General features: G+C 38.9%; 2 protein-coding genes across 2 annotated transcripts in view; one reads left to right on the forward strand and one right to left on the reverse strand.

Annotated features, from left to right (window-relative positions):
- The window catches only part of LOC136829882 (SET domain-containing protein 9-like), a 21,852-nt gene extending 13,332 nt beyond the window's left edge, over nt 1-8,520 (forward strand). Inside the window, exons 3-6 of the mRNA XM_067088952.1 lie at nt 3,389-3,554; nt 4,915-5,183; nt 5,629-5,744; nt 6,877-8,520. Of these exons, the coding sequence (XP_066945053.1) occupies nt 3,389-3,554; nt 4,915-5,183; nt 5,629-5,744; nt 6,877-7,088 (763 nt within the window). The 3' untranslated portion in view covers nt 7,089-8,520. The remainder of the gene's footprint in view (nt 1-3,388; nt 3,555-4,914; nt 5,184-5,628; nt 5,745-6,876) is intronic.
- Nucleotides 8,356-21,551, reverse strand: part of LOC136829881 (protein zyg-11 homolog B-like) — a 19,760-nt gene continuing 6,564 nt past the window's right edge. The window contains exons 4-11 of the mRNA XM_067088950.1: nt 19,807-19,947; nt 18,225-18,401; nt 17,752-17,952; nt 17,138-17,243; nt 16,078-16,264; nt 10,659-10,788; nt 10,207-10,357; nt 8,356-8,656 (exon numbers count right to left, since the gene is read on the reverse strand). Of these exons, the coding sequence (XP_066945051.1) occupies nt 8,505-8,656; nt 10,207-10,357; nt 10,659-10,788; nt 16,078-16,264; nt 17,138-17,243; nt 17,752-17,952; nt 18,225-18,401; nt 19,807-19,947 (1,245 nt within the window). The 3' untranslated portion in view covers nt 8,356-8,504. The remainder of the gene's footprint in view (nt 8,657-10,206; nt 10,358-10,658; nt 10,789-16,077; nt 16,265-17,137; nt 17,244-17,751; nt 17,953-18,224; nt 18,402-19,806; nt 19,948-21,551) is intronic.

The following is a 21,551-nucleotide window of genomic DNA, read 5'->3' on the forward strand; positions in this document are numbered from 1 at the left end:
GGGGGGAGGAAGTGTCAGGCACCTGGGAAGGGGAACAGGTGTCCTGGCACATAAATCTCAAAGAACTGAAAGCGATTTTCCTGGCTCTTCAGTTCTTCCAGGATCAAGTTGCAGGTCGGGTGATTCAAGTCAACTCCGACAACACCACGGCCCTGGCGTACCTCAAGAAACAGGGAGGTACTCATTCCCGGTCCCTGTTCTTGATCGCCAAGGAGATCCTGCTTTGGGCACATTCTCACCAGGTGACGATTCTCACTCGTTTTGTTGCAGGGGTCGAGAATGTTCGCGCCGACCTTCTCAGTCGACAACATCAGCTGCTGCCAACAGAATGGACTCTGAACGCAGAAGTGTGTCAGGATCTTTGGAAACTTTGGGGACGTCCCCTAGTGGACGTTTTCGCGACTTCAAGGACCACAAGGCTGCCCCTTTACTGCTCTCCTGTTCTCGACCCGGGAGCCCTTGCAATAGACGCCTTTCTCTGGGACTGGAAGGGTCTAGATCTCATGCGCCTTTCCCCCATTCAAGATTCTGGGGAAGTCGTCAGAAAGTTTGTAGCCTCAGAAGGGACGAGAATGACTTTAATCGCTCCTTTTTGGCCTTCAGCAGAATGGTTCCCAGAGGTCATGTCTCTCGTGGTAGACTATCCAAGAACGCCCTTTGAGAACAGATCTTCTCAAACAACCCCACTTCGAGAGGTACCACAAAAACCTTCCCGCTCTGAGTCTAACTGCATACAGACTATCGAGAAGTTGCTCAGAGCGAGAGGTTTTTCTAGACCAGTGGCTAAGGCGATCGCTAACGCCAGGAGAGCCTCTTCCAGTGCAGTGTACCAGTCCAAGTGGATCATTTTCAGGAGGTGGTGTAAACTTAAGGGAATTTCCTCCACCACGACCTCTCTTTCCCAGATAGCAGACTTCCTTTTATATCTGAGAAAGGATTTGAACCTGGCAGTCCCGACCATCAAAGGCTATAGGAGTATGCTGTCAACGGTCTTCAGGCATAGAGGCCTGAACTTTTCGGACAATAAAGACCTTCATGATCTTCTTAGGTCTTTTGAGACGTCTAAGGTAGCCTCCCCTAAGTTACCTTCGTGGAATTTAGATATAGTTCTAAAATTCCTGATGTCGAAGAGGTTTGAACCTTTAAATTCTGCTTCCTTCAGAGATGTAACAAAGAAAGCTATTTTCCTAACTGCTCTGGCGACGGCGAAGAGAGTTAGTGAACTTCAAGCGTTCAGCAAGATTATAGGTTTCAGAGGCCCTGATGCTGTCTGTTCTCTGAGCCCTATTTTTCTTGCTAAGAATGAGAACCCGTCTTCCCCTTGGCCCAGGTCCTTCGAAATTAAGGGCTTGACGGACATCACTGGACAAGAACCTGAGAGAACCCTATGTCCTGTCAGGGCTCTAAAATTTTATTTGCAGAGGACCCAGAATTGTAGAGGTCCTTCTAGCAATCTCTGGTGCTCCGTTAAGAGGCCTGAGTTACCTCTCTCGAAAAATGCCCTGGCGTTCTTTCTACGAAGCACCATCATAGACGCCCATTCCAGTGTGCTAGACGAAGACTTGAGAACTTTGAAGGTTAAGGCTCACGAAGTGAGAGCCATTGCTACCTCAGTGGCCTTCCAGAAAAACCAGTCTCTCAATGACATTCTGGGTGCCACTTTTTGGCGAAGCAATTCGGTTTTTGCTTCTCATTATCTCACAGAAGTGAAGACGTCCTATGAGAATTGCTGTGCGCTGGGGCCTTACGTTTCAAGAAATACGATCTTGGGAACAGAAAGCGACTCTCATCCTCTCCTTTAGTTTTGTTTTGGTGTGTTTTTAATATTTTTTGTGTTGTTTTTTTTATGGTCGTTGGGTCTCCACCAGTGGTGGTCGCCCAATCCTTAGTTTATGTTAATCTTTTTAACGTAACTAGGCTTGGTCAGGTGGTTGTTAGTTTGTCGCCACCCTCATAGTAAGGTCATATGGTCTAGTCACATTGTGGTCTCGCCCCTGACAGATCATCTAGATTCCACCAGCTCTATAGGTCTCTACCTCGCTGGAGTTTTCTAGTAAAGCAGAAGCAGGCTTGGGTGACAGTAATCACGAAGTCAGCAATGCTAACAGGTAAGGAACCAAGGCGCCAATCGCCTACATAGTTTTGTTTCCTAAATCCTATTCTGTCTCTTCCCACCTCCAATGGTGGGATTCAGCCATATATATATCTGTCAGGTAAGTGTCATGAACAAAATGATATTTTTATGATAAAATAAAGTTTGTTCATACTTACCTGGCAGATATATATAATCATAGTACCCGCCCTCCTCCCCTCAGGAGACAGTAGTTCTAGTTTCTAGAAAATCTGAATAGAAAATGGGAATGGTTCTGATACCACTCTCCCAGCGGCGGAATGGGTACTAACCACCTGGCCCATCTCATGTGCCGTAAGTTTTTGAATTTCTGTCGGTCCCTTTCGGAGAATACAGCTATATATATATCTGCCAGGTAAGTATGAACAAACTTTATTTTATCATAAAAATATCATATTTGCTTTGTTTGTCTGAAAGTGTATGGACCACTTCCTGAAGGAAATTTGTTTATAGCTTGAGGGCTGAACAAATTAAACTTGAAAATATAAATAGAGGGGAACCTATGCCAGTTAGGATTAGGGTCTGTGGATCTTTCAGTCATTTTGGGCTTGGAGAGGTCAAGTGTACAGTTACCCAAGACGGAGTCTTGCAACCTGTTTTCTTAATTGAGAGAATTCGCTGTTTTGACCAGACCAACTTAGGGAACCCAAGTGGGGTATGTTCTTTGATATAGGAAACTTTGAAAGTCTTCCATACCTAGATGACACAGGCTGGAGGGTTCAGTTCACCCAGCAGCATGAAATCATGGCAAGACAAAATATGTCGTAGGTGAGACGAGGTGCTAATCGTGTTAATCAGGTCTTGGCTAACATTGTTAGGTGTTAGGGCATGAAAAGGGTAAAAGGCTTGAATTTATGATGGGTCTCAGTCTGGGGATGTCGTGTTATTTTTTCGTCTCTGAATGCCACATCCCTCAGTTTGTAGCTCCTTTGTGATACAATATTCTCGTTGCATTCCAGCTATGACTCTTAACACTTCAAATTAGTTGCTGGGAAGTTAATATCATTTCAGAATTTGTAACGGTGGAAACAGTGGTAATTTCTGTAATTTTAAAACAATATTTTAGAAAAATTTCATTATTTTTCTATGTAAGTTTAAAAAAATGTAATTTGTATGCTAAAAGGAATATACATGTATGTCAATTTGTGGATCATTGTAGTATTGTATAATCTAAAATGTGTTGGTAGGTGAAAATGGGATAAAGTTATTTAAATATAATATTTCTTACTCATAACTTTTACAACCATTCAATAACAGGACTGTTCGTAGTGTAACTGCAGACAATATGGACAAGATTATTTCAGATGACTGCCTTTTAGACCAGCTGACATCCTTAACAGCTGCTCTTCGTGGAACTCTGTTTCATGTTGTCATGGAAAGTGCTCCAAAGCAGCGACAGAGTGCGCATCAGAAAGCTTTGAAGGTTTGTCATTCTCTTACATTCTTCTATGAATATGCAGATATAGAAGTTGCATGGTAAAGGCTGGTAGAAAGGGCCGGAAAATTCTTGGAAAAGGCATGAATTGAGACCTAGACTAGGTAGGAATTAAAACATAAAGTGTGTAAAACAGATGTCTGTGAAGAGAATTCATTTCATGTCTAACCTTGTCAAGGGAAAAGCAAATGTAGAAAAGGTTGACAGTTATGATAATGATTTCTCTCTCTCTCTTCATTCTGCTGCATTTTCAGGACTGACTGAGCCAACTTGGGTCTGTTTACATGTATGACCACTGAAATTTCTTGCAAATATAATTAAAGGAGGGCCAGTAATGAACTTTGTACAGGGAATCTGTAAGATATAATGTATACTTTAGTTAAAAGATACCTAATTTGTTCTTAAAATGAGAGATGAATATGAAAGACTCATTTTGAAAATTTATTACATATACAATAGTAAGAGTGAGGATATAAATTTCATTAGGTTCCCTTCCCTTAACACTGTACATTACTCCAGTGGTCAGGAAAATAACCCAGTCACAAGTCACATTATCTGTAGTACTCAGTAGCAATAGTAATGCATAATCTTTCCTCGATTTAGTTAGTAGAAGTGGTAATTGATATTTTCCAAATTGAAGTTACAGTCTTCCAGAGCAAGCCTGATTTGGTTTTGAACTTGGAAACCAAACTTCAACATACTTGATGCCCATATGGTGGAGAGAGAGAGAGAGAGAGAGAGAGAGAGAGAGAGAGAGAGAGAGAGAGAGAGAGAGAGAGAGAGAGAGAGAGAGAGAGAGAATAGCAAATTGACAACTCTAGAGTATGTACTCCATCCATTTTGAGCCTATGTTAAGATTAAGAGAATAGAAATGAAGCACAGTTGGGAGATTCTTTAACACTTGGTAGCAGTTGTATCTTATACTCAGGAAGATGCTGCCTCCTACCAAGCTGCTGAGTAGTCATCATGCCAAAAAGGTGGCTAATTTTGTTGGACTAGATTCTGGCCCTTCAGACTATTGCTGCATGATAAATACAGTACTGTAGCCCTAAAAGTGTTTGAATATTATAAGTTAAATAAAAATAAACCCACCTACAACAGTATTTCTTTCCGAAATGCATAAACTCGTCCTTGCACTTTGTTACAAGCCTCTTGTGATTTCACATTCTTCACTTTTGACTTTAGTTAATCATATTTTACAATTTTACCAATTTTTACTTCGTAAGAAATCCTTCGAGTCAGCCTTCTGAAATTCTGAAAATATAACTAATTCATCTGGTCAAATTTCAGTACAGTACATTGTAATTTAAATCATGCTGAAGAATTATTACGCTATGTTGTTTCTCAGGTGATGGAAGAAGTCATGGGATTCCATGTGATCCGTGCTCCCAGCGCTGTTGGAGGCACTGGTGTGATAGTAGTTGGGTCAAATGATGCTCAGGATTCTATTGGGACTATTGTGAAAAAGGGTCAAGTTGTTGGACTATACCCAGGAGTCATCTACCTTCCAGTACAGCCTATTTTCTTCCAGAGTATTGGTAATCCTTTCATCTTCCGCTGCGCTGACGGTATCTTGATAGATGGTCATGATAAGAGGATTTCAAAATCACTTTTTAGGTTAGTTTTATGAGCAACACTTTGTTTTAGATATTTAAATGGAGCAGAAAACTCAGTTTGTTGAATTATTTTGACTACTGTATATTTATTTGAAGAAGACATTACATATTTGTCCTTGCTTAGAGATCACTGGCTAATTAAAGCTACAGGATCTAATAGGTCAGCACCAGATTTCTGTGGCTTTCAGAAACATAATAGATAGCTTATTTGCATGGGTGGGAGATAAACAGCAGTCAGTTACCTGAAATCTTTAGTTAAGTTGTAAAAGAAGTGCTTTGTATATTATGATACACTGGAATTGTCATGGAAGATTTTATTTTTTAAAAACAATTAAAATTTTTTTTGTAGCGGTTTCTGTTTCCAAATTCTGAAGAACTTTGGTTGAAGCACTTTTTTCTGTTGATGTTCCACATTATTCAGCCTCACCTAGATCTCACTTCTTAAGGTCCTGTGTTAACCGTGACCGGGTTGGAAGCTTTCCAATTGCCGACACTTCTTGGCTGACAGAATATCCTTTGAATCCTCTCAATGTTGGCCAGTATGTTAATAATCAAAGTAAAGGTAAGATCAGTAACTAAACTTTTTGTGCAAATTTCCATCTCACAAAGTTGTCCTCCATGCATTTTTTCCATGAACATCTTAGATTTCATCCTGTTATGAATCCTTCTACTTCTCTCAAATTGTCCTTCTTCCATTCTCATCACATGCCCAAACCACCTGTCTTTATCAATTTTGAAGTTGCTGGACTTCATAGAGTCAATGTTTTCACATTGGCTTATCCATTTTCTGGGTGACTTGAAATATGTTCCATTGTATACCTGAACTGTCATCAGATCCCCATAGGGGTGTAGTGCAACCAGTGCACCTCACATGGTGAATTGTAGGCATTACTTAAGGTTCTTTGCGAAGTCCATTTGGCCCCTAGCTGCAACTCTTTATTCCTTCTACTGTACCTCATTCATATTCTCTTTCTTCTATCTTACTTTCCACCCTCTCCTAATAATTGTTTCCTGGTTCAACTGTGAGTTCTTCCTCCTACTCACCTTCCAAACCTCCTTTACTCTCAATTTCCTTTTCAGCATTGAATTACCTTGTAGGTCCTATGGCCTAAATTTTATAATTCCAATTCCAGCTGCCATCAGATCAGAGTCTTCATGTGTCCCTCTTTCCATGATTTCATACCAGTCTTCATCCTGCTACTCCCATACCTACTGCCTTTCTGACCCCGAGTGTTTTTTAGGAAACCACATCTCTCATCAACTTCTCATTTGTTATATGCTCTTCCTAATGTTCTACTACCAAATTCAATTATTGATGTTTGGGAGCAGCTCAGTATCTTTTGCTGCAGAGAACCTTAAGTAAAGCCTACAGTGCACTGACAGCAATACCATCTTATGGGGATTGAGCCATGTAACATTTAACAGAATGGCAGTTCCTTCATGTGAAAGCTACTCCCAAAATTAATGATTAAGTCTTGTTACTCCCCAAATTAATGATCAAGTCTTGTATCTCAGCAAAATTTATTAGTCGTTATGAAATAAGATTTTTTTATTATAATCATATGCAGTTTTGCTGTATTCTTCCACCTTTTACTTCTGTGCAGCTGTTTACTTTCAACTCATTCCATAAGAATGTAAGCACGCTGTGAATGATAGTAATAATTAGTTTACCAGTGCAAAAATCACTACTCCAGGTTACCCGAGTAATGTGGCTTATCAAGAGTTGACCATAGATGGAAGACACATACACCTGCAGGAACGATGCTTCATTCCCAACTTGTGGTATTCTCCCCCAGAAGGAATCCCAGTGTGTGACATTCCAGTACGTCTCGTTGCTCTCATTGCTACCAGAGATATCAAGTGTGGCGAAGAACTTTTTTCAGATTATTTCACTATAATTAGGTAGTGTTTCGTGTTGTCACCCAAAATGAAGCCGTTGGAATGAAAGCAATCTCGTAAGAAAGTATGGAACAAGGCAGTGCCAAACTTACTTTCTTAATAATATCTTCAGGTTTTCAATTGCGTTCCTTGGTAGAAAGGTATGTAACAGAGAAAAATGGGAAAAAATATATTTGGCATCATTCTGATTGTCCTGGTGCTTAGCGAGTTATACACACTTTAACGTGGTTAGATAAATAATTTAATATATTGAACTGTTAGATAAATAATGTAATATTATATTGAACTTTTTCTTTCAGCAAGTTGAACTACCTCTGATACTGTCCATGTTTGACACATTTCATCATTAGCAGGTCAGGTTTCAATTCTAGTGTCAACTGTACTGCTGATAAGCACTTATATAAAGTATTGTTCAGTTTATAATTTAAGAGGGAATTTTTAAGTGAAATGTATCAGGATATATAATTTGCAGTTGCCAGAAACAGGAACCACCTCATTTTTAATTATGATTAATTTATGAAGAATTGATGACCTGGCACTGGAACCATGCTCATTTTTATATGGACAATTCTGTTATGTTCTAGTCTTGGTCATCTCACATGTATGGTTTTAACATTGACATCATTTTTTTTAATCAGTTGGAAATTGCTTCATTAATATTTTATAGAAACTATAAATGTTGCATAGAAATTCATAGTTTTTGTACTTTGTACGACAAAAACTCCAGGCTTAGGAATTTGTCACATGTATGAGTTATGTTAATAGTTAATGTGCTCTGTTGGATGAACCACATAAAAGAAAGTGAATCAATTTTTGCTCAGTATTTAGAGAACAAAAAATTACGGTGTTATAACAATGATTGGTTGATTAAGGTTCCCTGCTGTTGTGAAATCAGAGGACAATGTCATCAATTGTTTTAAAATTAAGTTTTCTCCAAAATAGGGTTAGATGTCAGATGACCCCTCTTCACTTTTGTCCGGTCAAAGTTTTCATCTATACCGTTTTTCCAGGATTTCTTGGCTTTCACATGGGTCAGCAAATTCTACTTTTTCTCTGAGTATCTGAATAACTGCTCCACACCCTTTTTCATCCCTTCGCCAAATCTATTTTCCAGCCTCTAACACCAGAACTCTCTGCTATTGACGTATTTGCAATATGATCCCCAAGTACACTCCAGCCTAGAATCTGTGGATATTGTAGTCTCACCTTTCCAGAATCTTAGATTTCTCTGTAAATGCCCAAGGCTGGGCTGGTATATGATATTTTGAGTAATATTTAATTTCAAATATTTATTTAAAATTAGATTTTTATCACATAATGGATCATACGGTTCAGTAAATTTTAGATATATTTATTCAAGTAACAGAAATTTAAACTAACTAGTGATGATACATTTTGTAAAAACCATTAACATTATAAAATATTATATATCCTTTGAATAACCATTTTCATGAAGAACATCTACGACTCTTTCGGCTAATTCCCTCACAGAAGCATTAGAATCCGGTAGATTTACCAATTTCAGGAGGACGTCATCGACGCCTTCTCTGACAAGCATGCGGCAGTAGCGTTTACCTGCAATAAAAATTAAAGTAAATATCAATTCTTAAAATATTACCATGATAAAATACAGTCCATACTTAGCCCTTACAAAATGGGAGATTCTTCACAAAACACTTTGGGTAACAGTAAGTGACAGTGTCAGCTAGGCTCCTGTGAGCACCAGAAGAGTTGGAAGACCCCAACCTAGATGAAAGCTATGAGAAAGAAGGCTGGAGATGAGTAGAAATTTCCAGATAACAAAGTACAAGACAGAAATGAGAGGTGGAATTCCACAGTGGCCCTTTGTTATGCATGGCATTCAAGGCAATGATTATAACTGTACATCAGTTTAATGAGACCACCACTGAGATAGTGAAAATAAAAAAATTCGAGCATGCTAAAAATTACAGAGTTGGATAACTGGATTGGAGGAGAAAAAAAAAAAAAAAAAGATCAGTTCTAAAGTGCAGAAGCAATGCAACTGAAGCTAAGGGGTATAGCAATGAACCTTCAGTATTCCTTACAAGGTAACATTTCAGAGTAATATTCCAAAGGGCAAAGAAAATACCAACATACAGTGTGATGGGCCAAATTCTTCGTTTACCTATCAACCTGAAACAGGGTGGTATTCTAGAATCTTAGATGTGTTTAGTCTTTACTACTGAACTCTCACAAGACATGCTGCCTGAAATAAAAGTACTTAACACAAACTTTCCTGTATCTACAAAGATAATGGAATGATGTGGATGTCAGATATTTTGTTCTACCATCAAACGAAATGTTCTCCTGTTTAAATATCAACAGTTTCCCAGGGTCTTCACATTTTACACATGATTGCCTGAAAGTATTTTTTCCCTTAGATGGTGATTATAACTTAAACCAAAAGATGGTAATTATTTAGGCAATCACTGGAATGTATTCTGTTTGGTCATCTTCCCCACATTCTATTTCAACATGGAAATTTCCTTAGTTCCTGCACCACACAAACTAGTGAGCGTAATTCACTTAGACTATTAGGATTCATGCATTCTGTTGAGGTGCCACAATACCAACTCCCCAGTACAAAAATCTGTAATTTCTTTATTGTTAAACCCTGTAAGTCTTCCTGACAGTATTACTGATGTCAATGGCTAAGAGTTTAAAAGCTGTTATAAGGCCCTGAAGTTACTGTTTATAAAAATATATAATTGTTGATTGATTTACCTCTAAGTGTAAGCTTTCTTTGAATTAATAGCCTTTAAGGTTTGTAACATCTGAAAGCATTTTTGTTTTGAATAACAACCACAGCAATAATGAAGCTGTGGTATTGAAACAATACACTTAAATTTTAAAAGGATAATTGGTAACCTGAACTTTGAAATCTCTCCTAAAATATGTTTGAAATAACACGAGCACCCAAATGTTTGTAGAAGAGGTTCACTTGGCATTCTCACTGCAAAAACTGATCTAGCTGAAAGTTGAAAAGACAAGAAAAAATATTAGGCAACATGAAGTAAAATACTTTACAAATGTTCTGGGTAACTGAAATAATTTTCAATTGATGACAAAAGAACATATAAATATATTATAAAAATTTTTCTTACTGTTTTTCGTAGTCACATGATGCAATGCCCACACTGCCCAGAGTTGAACCTGATGCATGTTCAGGGCTGTCAGTAGTGGGATGAAAGGCTGGAATGATCGGTATGCAACCATTTCCTCCTTGGGTTCCTCCCAACTTATGACGACCTTGCCCTTGAAAAAGAGGAAAAATTTTATGCTTGATCAAACCGCATATATACTGTGTCAGATATAATTTGAAGTTACTAAACATAATGCAGTAAGCACAGTTACAGGATTTAAGTATAATTCATCATTTCAGACATCTCACCTCTCTTTAGAATACTGTATAAGCAATGCTGACGTGGAAACTTTCAGAATTACCTTAAGTTAGTATCTGACCTTGCGTTGTCATCCAGTTATAAAATATAAGTAAGACACATGTTTTACTGACTGATGTCATTCATAATATATCATTCACAAAACTTTTACTTACAAGTTCTTCCAGCAAGTCTTCTTTCGATATATTTGATCGCTTCCAAGACTCTTGACTAGCACAAACAAGGTGGGCTACTATACCAGCGGCAAAGTAGCTGACATCCACATTAGGGGACCATAACAGGGACCTAGAAGACAAGGAGAATATAAAGTGAGCACTTCATCTTTCCCTTAATTCAGACTAGTGCTGAGAATATTGTACTGTACATGTGATTCATTAAAAACACTTCAAGCATCCTAGTAAAACAGTTTAATACAAACACTAATTCACACTAGATTCATAGGTCTAGCCTGCAAGATTTAGTTCCTTGGGGTGGAAATTATATGGTTGAACCTCTTAAAACTGGTATTCAGAGGTCCGGGCCTCCCGTGGTTCAGCTTGATTTTGAATCAGCCACCATTAGTTAGTTGAGCAGCCATGAGGGCACCGCCACATTGTTTACAACTTTCTGACTGCAAAAACTTGCCATATCTCTTGTTTTTATGAAAATGACATTTTTATGATAAAATAAAGTATTAAATATACTTACCAAGTAATTACATAGCTACTGGTTCCCTAACATATGGCAGGTTAAAATTTCAAAATTCGCGCAGCGGCGCAACTTTCGTTAGTGTGTAGGTGACAAGGTCCCGCCCACTATCTGGGACTCAAGGAAACATCTTAGCAGAGAGCTCAATTCGTTTCATGCTCTAATGCCCATGCAAGGGGAGGAGGGTGGGCTCTGATCGTATAATTACTTGGTAAGTATATATAAAACTTTATTTTATCATAAAAATGTCATTTTTATGTAAGTACCTTAAGAAGTAATTACATGCTGATTCCACATTGTTTGGAGGTGGGAAAGAGCATGGACATATTCTACTCCAAAGCATTAAGTAAGTAATGAAATTGAAATAGAAAGGTTGCTAACATTGAATAAATGTTTGTTGTTTCCTTACCTGTTGAGAGAGCTGCTGCAGATAGGTACTGCCTCTGGTCGGCGCTTCTCTCAACTTGTAGTGGACGTAGCAGTGTAGCCAAGGGTTGCCCCTACATTAGTGGGAACTTTGCAGCGGAGGAAGTACACCGTATGCTGACAAAGTTTTACAAAATGCCCTTGCCCTGGGCGAAGACCAGAATGCAAAATAACAACACTATCACCTACACCACAGAATTAAAACCATAACCCAACCATTAAAATAAAAAACGAAACTGGTGGGTACTCCAGGTACAACGTACCCCCAGGGTTCCCATCGACTCACAACCTTAAGTCAAGGCGAGTGGATAACAAAGGAACAGAGAGTTTCCCTATGCTTCATCTCCCAGCACCATGTCAGCCACGGATAAAGGTCCTAAAGTGTTACAATTTTCAAACACGGTCTCTATGTCCTTGAGGTAGCGTGAGGTGAATATGGACTTGCATCTCCAGAATGTCGACTGTAAGATTGTAGAAAGAAACAAGTTATGCCTAAAAGCGAGGGAAATTGAGATTGCCCTAATTTTGTGAGCCTTAATCTTAAGTAACGGAAAGGCTTCTTCCTGGACCTGAGAGTGGGCTGCTAATATTAACTCTCTCAGAAAAAAGGATATGGCATTTTTGGAGAGCGGGCAAACTGGGTTTCTTACAGAGCACCAGAGGCTGCTCGAAGGTCCTCTAATCTTTTCTGTACTATGAAGGTGGTACCTGAGACACCTCACTAAACTGAGGAGTCTTTCTTCTTCCTCAGGTCCTAAGATATCCATAAGGTTCTTGATGACAAAGGATCTAGGCCAGGAAGGCTAAGACGAAACTAAGAGAAAGAAAACAGACTGCATTAAAAAGAGTCTTTTTCGTGAGATTCCCGAGGGAAACAGAACAGAGAGGTTTGAACTGAGGACCTGAAAGCCATTTCAGTACAATGTCTAAGTTCCAAGAGACGCTGGAAGAACTTTCTTTCTTGGACGTATCGAAGGATTTGATCAAGTCACTGATATCTTGATTAGAAGACAGATCCATTCCTCTGTACTTAAAGACTGAACTGAGCATCGACCTATACCCTTTGATGGTAGAGGTTGATAGCTTCCTGATGGACTTTAAGAATATAAAAAAATCAGCTATTTGACTTACAGATGTCTCAGAAGAAGAGACGTTATAGCGGCTGCACCACCTTCTGTTATAGATGTCTCAGAAGAAGAGACGTTATAGCGGCTGCACCACCTTCTGAAGACTGCCCATTTTGATTGGTGGAGCTTTGTAGAAGCTCGTCTGCCTCTCACAATTGCCTCTGCAGCATGTCTGAGCACAAAAGAACTCCCAGCCAATCGGAGGCAAAGTCTTCAGCTAGATCACGACAATCTTCTATCTTCCTCGCTAGCACCCCCATGGCCCAACCGAGGAAACTAAATATCTCAAACACCCTAAAAATATTCTTGATAAGGTGATCCAGCTCAGCTGAGGAAAACATTGTCTTGGCCGTAGAAAAGGCCATTCTACGAGTTGAATCCACCAGACCAGAGAAGTCCCCTTGGTAGGAGGCAGAAACTCCCAAGGAAGGAGCTTCCCCGGTGGCATAGTAAGAGTACCTCATCTTTAACAATTTGCTGAGTGGAAAAGCAAATGTCGCTTTGCCATTCTCTCTTAGCGGCCAGCCAGACACGAACTTCTTTGAGAGCCTTCTTTGAGGAGGAGGAAAGAACTAGTTTGGGTAACCTGGTACCTTCTGACAAATGCTTTTTCATGAAGAAGGTAGAAGCTGGAGAAGTAGGTGAAGCAAGCACAAAGAAATCAGGAAAATTATCCAGGAGGAAATGCAGAAGAGGGAACCGTATCCTGGACAACCTCTTCCTCCTCTGAAGAGACAGGAGACAAGGATTTATCCTTGGTGGACGCTGGAGCAGAAGAGGATTTCTTCAAAAAACCCATAAGCTCGGTCAACTGATGCTTGAGTGGGGCTAAAGAATCTTCCTGAACCGATGAGGGAGATGGATTAACAGAAGAAGGTGCATGGGTTCTAGAAGCAGAAGCTGGGAGTTCGGCTGTTGGTGTTGGAAGTTTGGGGGTTGGCACCGGGCGCTCAAGAGCGGAAGTCTGGGATGAGACGGCGGGTGCTGGGCACTCATTAGCGGAAGTCTGGTGTGAGTCGGTGGGTGCTGGGCGCTTGGAAGAAGTCGGGAGCTTAGAACGCTTATAGCACTCAGGACTGTCTCTCAACGAATGAAGATGATGAGCAGGAGAATCAGGCTGGACCTGAAAACTGCAGAAAGATTGTGGGCTAACCTCCTTGTACCTCTTGACAGCCAGGGGAGAGGTGTTGCCAAGATCAGCATGTCTCTTGAGCGGATGCGAAGAAACATAGTAGCGATATGGGAGCTTCTTGTGTGGATTGGAAGTTTCCGAATCTGAAGAAAGCTGATGCACTTGAACGCAGGCTTGACAGAGGGGGCGACTGCCCTTGGACAAACCCCACCAACCTCCCTTGGACCTCCAGTATGTCTTCTCCCCAGAGTGGGGAGCAGGACAGTGATCTTCGTCTAGGAGCACTGGTGGGACGGACAGCCACCACTCTCACTTCTCACTGCACTGTCAATACTCACATGTTTCTCCATTAGAGATCTAATAGCTGATCCCATTTCCATAATTGTATTAGATCATACACTAAACTTCTGATCTAACCTTGATTCGAGGCTGGCAATGGCACTAACAGTGGAATCATGGGAACCTGGAACAGGAGTAGATGGTAAAGTAGGAGGACTTAGGATAGGAGGGGGAGGAGGACTTGGAGGAGTGGTAGTTCTATCATCCCCAACATTATCCAAAGGAATGGAATCTGCATTGGCCCTATTCTCAGCCCTAATGGTTGCTTTCCTCTTCGTATCTCTTTCTAATTTTTCTACATGAGATTTCAAGGTTTTCCATTTCTTATCCTCCCAACCCTGACACTCTATGCAAGTATTATCCTTACTACATTCTTGCCCCCTACATTTAATGCATTTTGTATGAGAATCGTATGAAAGCTTAATTAGCCTAGTTCTACAACCCTCAGGACAAAAGTGAACACTGGATAAACTGGAATCCGACATCGTTAACTAAAGTAATTCCCAAAGTTAACCTGAAACAACAATTCATCAATGACAGAAAGCCACAAAGCAACAAATCCTGAATACTTCACCAAATTCGGGAAAATAACTAGCCGAAAAGAGAAGCAGCAGCTGCGTAAAATTTCCAATGTTGACCGGAAGCCGGCAGGAAACGAATTGAGCTCTCTGTTAAGTTGTTTCCTTGAGTCCCAGATAGTGGGTGGGACCTTGTCACCTACACACTAACGATAGTGGCGCCACCGCGCGAATTTTGAATTTTCAAGCTGCCATAGGTTAGGGAACCAATAGCTGTGTAATTACTTGGTAAGTTACTTATATAAAAATAATTGTTAGTAATGAAAATGTGTAAAGTCAAATATGTTTTCGATATTAACTTTAAATGAATATATATATTTTTTAAAAATTCCACTTGAGAAGGCTCTACTAAGTCAAAACTTTTAATCAAAACAATGAGACATTTGGCAAGGCAGGAATTCCTTACTCTTAGAGGGCTTGAAAGACATAACGTAATATGGTTCTGATCATTTCATTTATACAGCTGTATATTTACCCATTCAATATGCCACCCAAGAGATAGATGATGCTAGAGGTAAGGAGAGCAAGCATAAATCTTTATCTATGCTAGAAAATGTTTCTCTTGTTAGTGAATGTTTAATGTGCATTTTCCTCAATAGATGGCGGTGTGCTTTATTTACTTTTTTTGACAGCGAAGTGTCAAGATGAACTGAGTGATTGCTGAAATTCATTCTTTATTTTTGTCATTTCATTAACCTCTACAATCAAAATAAATGACGAAGAAACTAATAGCGACAATTATGAAGATAGTAAATTTAAGAGATGAAAGTCACTGATAATATTCTGCAGATTCTGAGAAAAGTTTAGTAGCTGACTTACTGTTAAGCTAACTCCAGAATGTAGGCTAAATGTGTTAAATAAAGTACACTTATTTTAAAGAAAATTATACAGTATGATAAAGTGAAAATACATGAGTAATAACCTGTAGTAGCCTAAGTCAGCAACTAGGCTACTTGTATGTGGAATTAGCTTGCAAGACTATGTTTACATAGGGGCTTCATTTTTTAGGGATGTATTCTATACTCTGGGATTTTCTGTGGTCTGGCAGTGGCCTGGTCCCAAGGTTCCCAGATTTAAGAGGTTGGACTGTACAATAAAATTAAATAACCTGGGAAGCTAGGTGGGAATCCCTAAATGGGAGAGAAAAAGTATTAAATAATGCAGAGGAATGAATTTGCACCCTGAATTATGCCACAAAGAAAATTTAACACTGGCTACAGTGCAAGGCACACTTGAAAGTGTACTCCTATAAAGCTACAATGTACCCTGTTCAATTATCACTCACTTCAACTGAGCTACAAAACCCTCATTAATAAGCGCGCTTCTCAGAGGGGCAACTTCCGCTATGTTATTGAGTAGGCCCAAAACTTTTGTCTCCACAGCTGCATCTTTGCAAAACACAGTGAGAAGCTGCAAAAATAATTTGAGTCCTTCCTCCTTCAAGAACACCTGGCAAGTGGCTGGAGATTCATCTGCAAGATAAAGACATAAGCTGAAACCCTAAGGTCAAGGACTATACAGATTCTTTTGTACAGACAAACATTTTCTATATAATTTAAAGTGTCAAATAACTATCACATAATATATTCACACGATAAAATCACTTACCAAAGCCAGTCATTAGAATTTTAAAAAGTATTTTATGGGTGTGCTGGAGAACTTCAATTATTTTCTATTGAACTTTCCAAGCAATTGTACTTATTTCAGTGTTAAAAAATAGTCTGTGATGTGACTATTTTGTATAGTGTGTGTGTTGGGGGGGGGGGTCCTAAGGTCTCCTGAATACTGTACAGAAAACAGCAATTATTCCAAGAAGTTTGGGAATTACTGACATGCAGGATCTATAATATTTTGCAATCAATTTTTTGTTAATTCAACAAATTGTCAATACCATTATCTAGCAATTTACAGTTATTACTGTACAGCACAAGACCACTGAATCATATTTTTGGATTCTGGTACAGATGGACCAAAAAAATTGTTTTTCACTTGAGAGGTGAAGAAGGAGCATGAAATGTGGGATGAAAATCAGAGGTAAAAGCTAAAGAAGTTGGACAGCTAGGTGGGAAGGGAACGAAGGAAACAAAATATATAACCCAGAGAGGACTGGTTGATTTATGGCTATCAAAACTGGCATCACAACATTTAGGTTACTGATGCCAAGCCAGAGAGGGAAACAGTTTGGGGTCAAAGGCAGGATATAAGAAACTTTCAATTGCATCTGCAGTGTTGTGTAAAGCACCTTGCAAGCAAGTGTCCTTCTGATGGGGTCAATATGTTATTTAAGGGCAATACTTCAAGAGGAAGATTGACACAAAAAAGGGCTTTCTTGAAAATAAACTCACCAGTTAAATTCCACAAGGCAGACAGAGTAAATTTCAGAGTGATGTCCACAACGCCTTCTTCCATCCTCTTCTTGACTAAGCTTAATAGTTTCTTCATGTACATGCTCTGAGTAAAGTTCAATCATTGTAAATCAGAATGAACAACTGAAACATAAACTACATTCCAGAACTTTTTCATGGAGAAGTCAGCAACCTCACTTGGAACAGTGGATACACAAAGTAGTTGAACAACTAAAATATAAACTAGATTACGAAACTTTTTAATGGAGAAGTCAGCAACCACACTTGGAATTGTGAATACACAACATTATTACATCATAAAAGTTTATGATATTAAAAAGTCATTACAGAATATAATTGAGCAATCCATTTTCAAAATACTAATGTTGCAGGTCACTTTCATTGCAATTATTTATACTAATATGTATGATATTGAAATTGTATATTATGGAATTATAACGACCTTTTTCCATACTTTTCATATCTTTGCTTGAATTTTGAGACAATCACACATTACTATACTGTCTGAGGAGGCTCATCAGTCACCTGTATTCTAGAGTTAAAAGTATTTACAGGTAATATGATGCTGTACATAGACACTATAAGCAACTTACCCTGGCTCCAAGAAGCGCAGTTTGTGTTGTTGAAATTTTAGCCGCAAGAATAGAGCAAATCGCTACAGCCATTCTGTCGACTGAAGGGTCGTTAAAGGCGAGAAGGCAATCTAACACCAACTTGGCGCACCAATATTTGTCAAACGATACTTCGTGTAAAATACGATCACAGCATAGAGTAAGAAGTCCATTCTTCTGTAACTGTAAGGAAAAATATTACAATATAACTTATGAACTGAACAATGCAGACTTCCTACTTTTCAAAAAGCACAAATCTCATATGGTACATGAATATTAAGTTTGCTTAATGATAGATCTATAGAATGTATCAAAGAGCAGGGCACAGATCATTTTGTATCCTGTCATATCAAAAAATTATGTATGAAAACAAAGCTTCATACCAAAGCAGTTTGACATTATTAATGCATACAAAGCTTTCATATCTTTACTGAAGCACCGAAATGTCAACATACTTGGGCGTGAGATGGGAAATTACTCATCGCTGTCAGTGTTGTGTGAACGACATCTCTGAGTATGTGAGGGTGAATCTGCTCCCCTAGGGACGATTTGGTGAGGTTATACAGGCACGCTGTGCCAGCAAGCTGTATCGCGCTCTGTTTACTGTTCATGTTCATCACAGGTAGTATAAGCTGTACAAAATAAGATAAGCTTTAGTCAGACACTGTTTCATTATTATTAGTATTATAAATCTAACTTATGACTTCAAATTCTTAATTCTCAAAGTCTCTTTCAATGTTTTTTATTATTACTTACCACACACTAGACTAATGAGACTAGTGAATCACACATCTATACTTGATCTGGCCTTGTCTGAAGGATTGCTCTTAAGAATAAGGTGAACATCTGAGCAGGATTAAGGTACACGATAGATGGGTAATAATGGAAAAAACTAACTGGCACAAAGCAATGTACCTGAAGGAACTGGAATTGGAACATGAAAATTAGGCCAAAGGCCAAGCACTAGGACCTGTGAGGTCATTCAGTGCTGAAAATAAGGTTGAAACAGTTTTTATGAGAGGGTGAAGAGTAAGATTGAAGAAAGAGCATATGAAAGGAGGTACAGTATAGTGAAAAATGGTGAAGTCAATTACAGCTAGGGGCCAAAGGGATGCTGCAAAGAACCTTCAGTAGTGCTTGCAGTGCACTGCAAGAGGTGCAAACAGTACTAGCCCCCTACAGTGAATGTACCTGAGGGTTGAAAGAACACTTCCATTCGCCTTTACTCTCATATAATCTTGCAGCAAGGCCCAAAAGGCACCAAATGAGTGGGCACATCTGATAGGGAGCTATGGTCAGAAGCTATACTGTTATGCAAGGATTTGACTAACCGAAAGTTTGTTAAAAAAAAAAATCATAACTCTAATATGGCTGGCTTAAAGCTTCTGGCTTAAAGTTTTTGCTTTTATAAAATAAAATGACAACTACAGGCAGTCCCCAGGTTATGAAGTTCCGACTTTACGGTGCCATTAACCTGATTTTACGGCGCTGTACCCAGTTTCACGCCACTAACCCCATTTTACAGCACTTAAGACACCTGAAGTGCCATTTATTCCCATTATTATTATGATGTTCCAGTTTATGGCATTTTTCGGGTTATGGTGCGCTGCTGGGAACGGAACCTGCGGTGTAAACTGGGGACTGCCTGTATTCTGTTCTATTTCTTAAAAAATTAAACTACTTAAAAACTATGTAACTAAGTAAACTGTTTGAAACTTCAGATAAAATGTTTTGTCAGATTACTATAATATTACACTGCAATCTCTGCATACAGAGACACTTATCTGAAAGGTGGCCACTAAGTAAATATGTATTAAAGGGTGTTAATTCTCAGAGAGGTAAATCTTATCATAACATTCAGGGTTCTCATTTTGGATTTGTAGCATTGAACCACTACCCAATACTATCATTTTTTGTAACACAGTACACTAACAATATCATCAGTTACTAGTTTAACCAGAACACTGGGAATAAAAATAATAAAGATTCGCTACAGTTGCACAAAACAACAGAATTAAATTATTGCAATTCACAGACCTTTATTATGCCAGGCGTTGGAGTCTCCGAGTGCGTTGTCATCATGAAAATCTTGTATAAAATCTTTGGTATGTACTCCATTCTCGTTGGATATCTCTTCAGAGCTTCCACTAGCTGGTCGGTTCTTGCCACTCCGGTCATCTTAAATGAAGAACCAATAAAGGAGTCATTTTCAACTGCAGTGAAAAATTCTCAGTGACAACATAACTGCAATATTTCATGTTCCCCCATTACAGATTCTGTTATAGAACTGGTAGATATGAACTGGTTGGATGTTACCTACTAAGAAAGCCCAGAAGTACATCTTTGGTCAGATAGGAATTCAAGACAAAAATCTGTCTAAGAAAGTGGACAGAACTCTCAAGACAAGCCCAATGAAGGGAAAATATATAAAAATGTAAATACAGTATATATTTACATCTTTTTTATATTTTTTATGTTACAGAGAGCATCACGAGCTGCTCAGAGTAAGAGATTTTTAATTCCCAAAATGTATTTACAAGAGCAATGATTCAGAGAGGGAAATGGAAAACCATGTGACAAATAAGAATTTCTCCAAAAATGTAGAGAATTTCTGTTGCCTTGGGACATCTGGACTATCAAGTGTGGGTTGAGAGGGCATTAAAAGAGAAATAACTATAGTGTGAATTAAGTGGAGAGAGCTAGCAAGACTAATAGTACAGTAAATACAAATGTTCCAACAACAGAGAGCAGATTTATGACCGGTACAGAAAACCTGAAATTTTCAGTGGAACAGACACATGGGCACTGACAAGGAAAATGGAGGAGATTTAGAAAATGTGTGAGAAGATTTATGGCCACAGTATAGTGGAAAGATCATGAAAAGAATGAATTAACAGCAGGGAGATGACAATCAGAGGCTGGAAAATAAATATATCTCAAAGACTGAGAGAGTTTGAAAAGGAGAAGAGAAGGGGAAGCAGTAGATATGAAGTAGCAGGATGCAGACCTGTAGGAAGACACCATGAAAACAGGGGGGGAAGGGTTTATATGAAGACTTAGACCTCATAGGAATTCAGGTCATAGGACAGTGGAAGAAACTCATTTCATATCTAGCCCCATAAATGGAAAGCTGAAGTACACACACACTAATGATGATGACACTAATGAATATTCAGTACAACAAAAAGGATCAATCTGCTGACTTACGGTCACAATGAGAGATTCTTGAGTACATGAACTTTTCATTGTACTCTGGTAGGATAAGACAAATTTTACAGGCACTTCCATCCATATTAGCATGTACTATAATAGCTGGCTGTCCTTAATTTCGACAGGGAATAATAATAATAATGATAATACCTTACTTATACCAGTTACTTTGAATTTTTTAAAATAATGATTCCAAAAAGCCTACTCACTGTCATTATAATTTTCTTTCTTCTTCTAACCTTGTTGTCATTAGCAGTGTTTTTTTCTTTGCTCTGTTTTAACTGAAGAAGTGATACCCAAGAAATCTAGCATGAGGCCAATGTGATTACTTATCACCAGGTTGTCAAAAATTTTCTTTAAAAGGTAGGTTCCTGTATCCACATACATGATGTTCATCTCTAAACCCCTTTGTCCCCATAGGGGGTAGTGCCATCAGTGCACCTCATGTGGTGCACTGTAGGCATTACTTACGGTCCTTTGCAGTGTCCCCTCGGCCCCTAGCTGCAACCCTTTTCATTCCTTTGACTGTACCTCCACTTATATTCCCTTTCTTCCATCTTATTTTCCACCCT

Source organism: Macrobrachium rosenbergii, chromosome 45 (assembly GCF_040412425.1).
Source record: "Macrobrachium rosenbergii isolate ZJJX-2024 chromosome 45, ASM4041242v1, whole genome shotgun sequence".
Lineage (NCBI taxonomy): Eukaryota > Metazoa > Arthropoda > Malacostraca > Decapoda > Palaemonidae > Macrobrachium > Macrobrachium rosenbergii.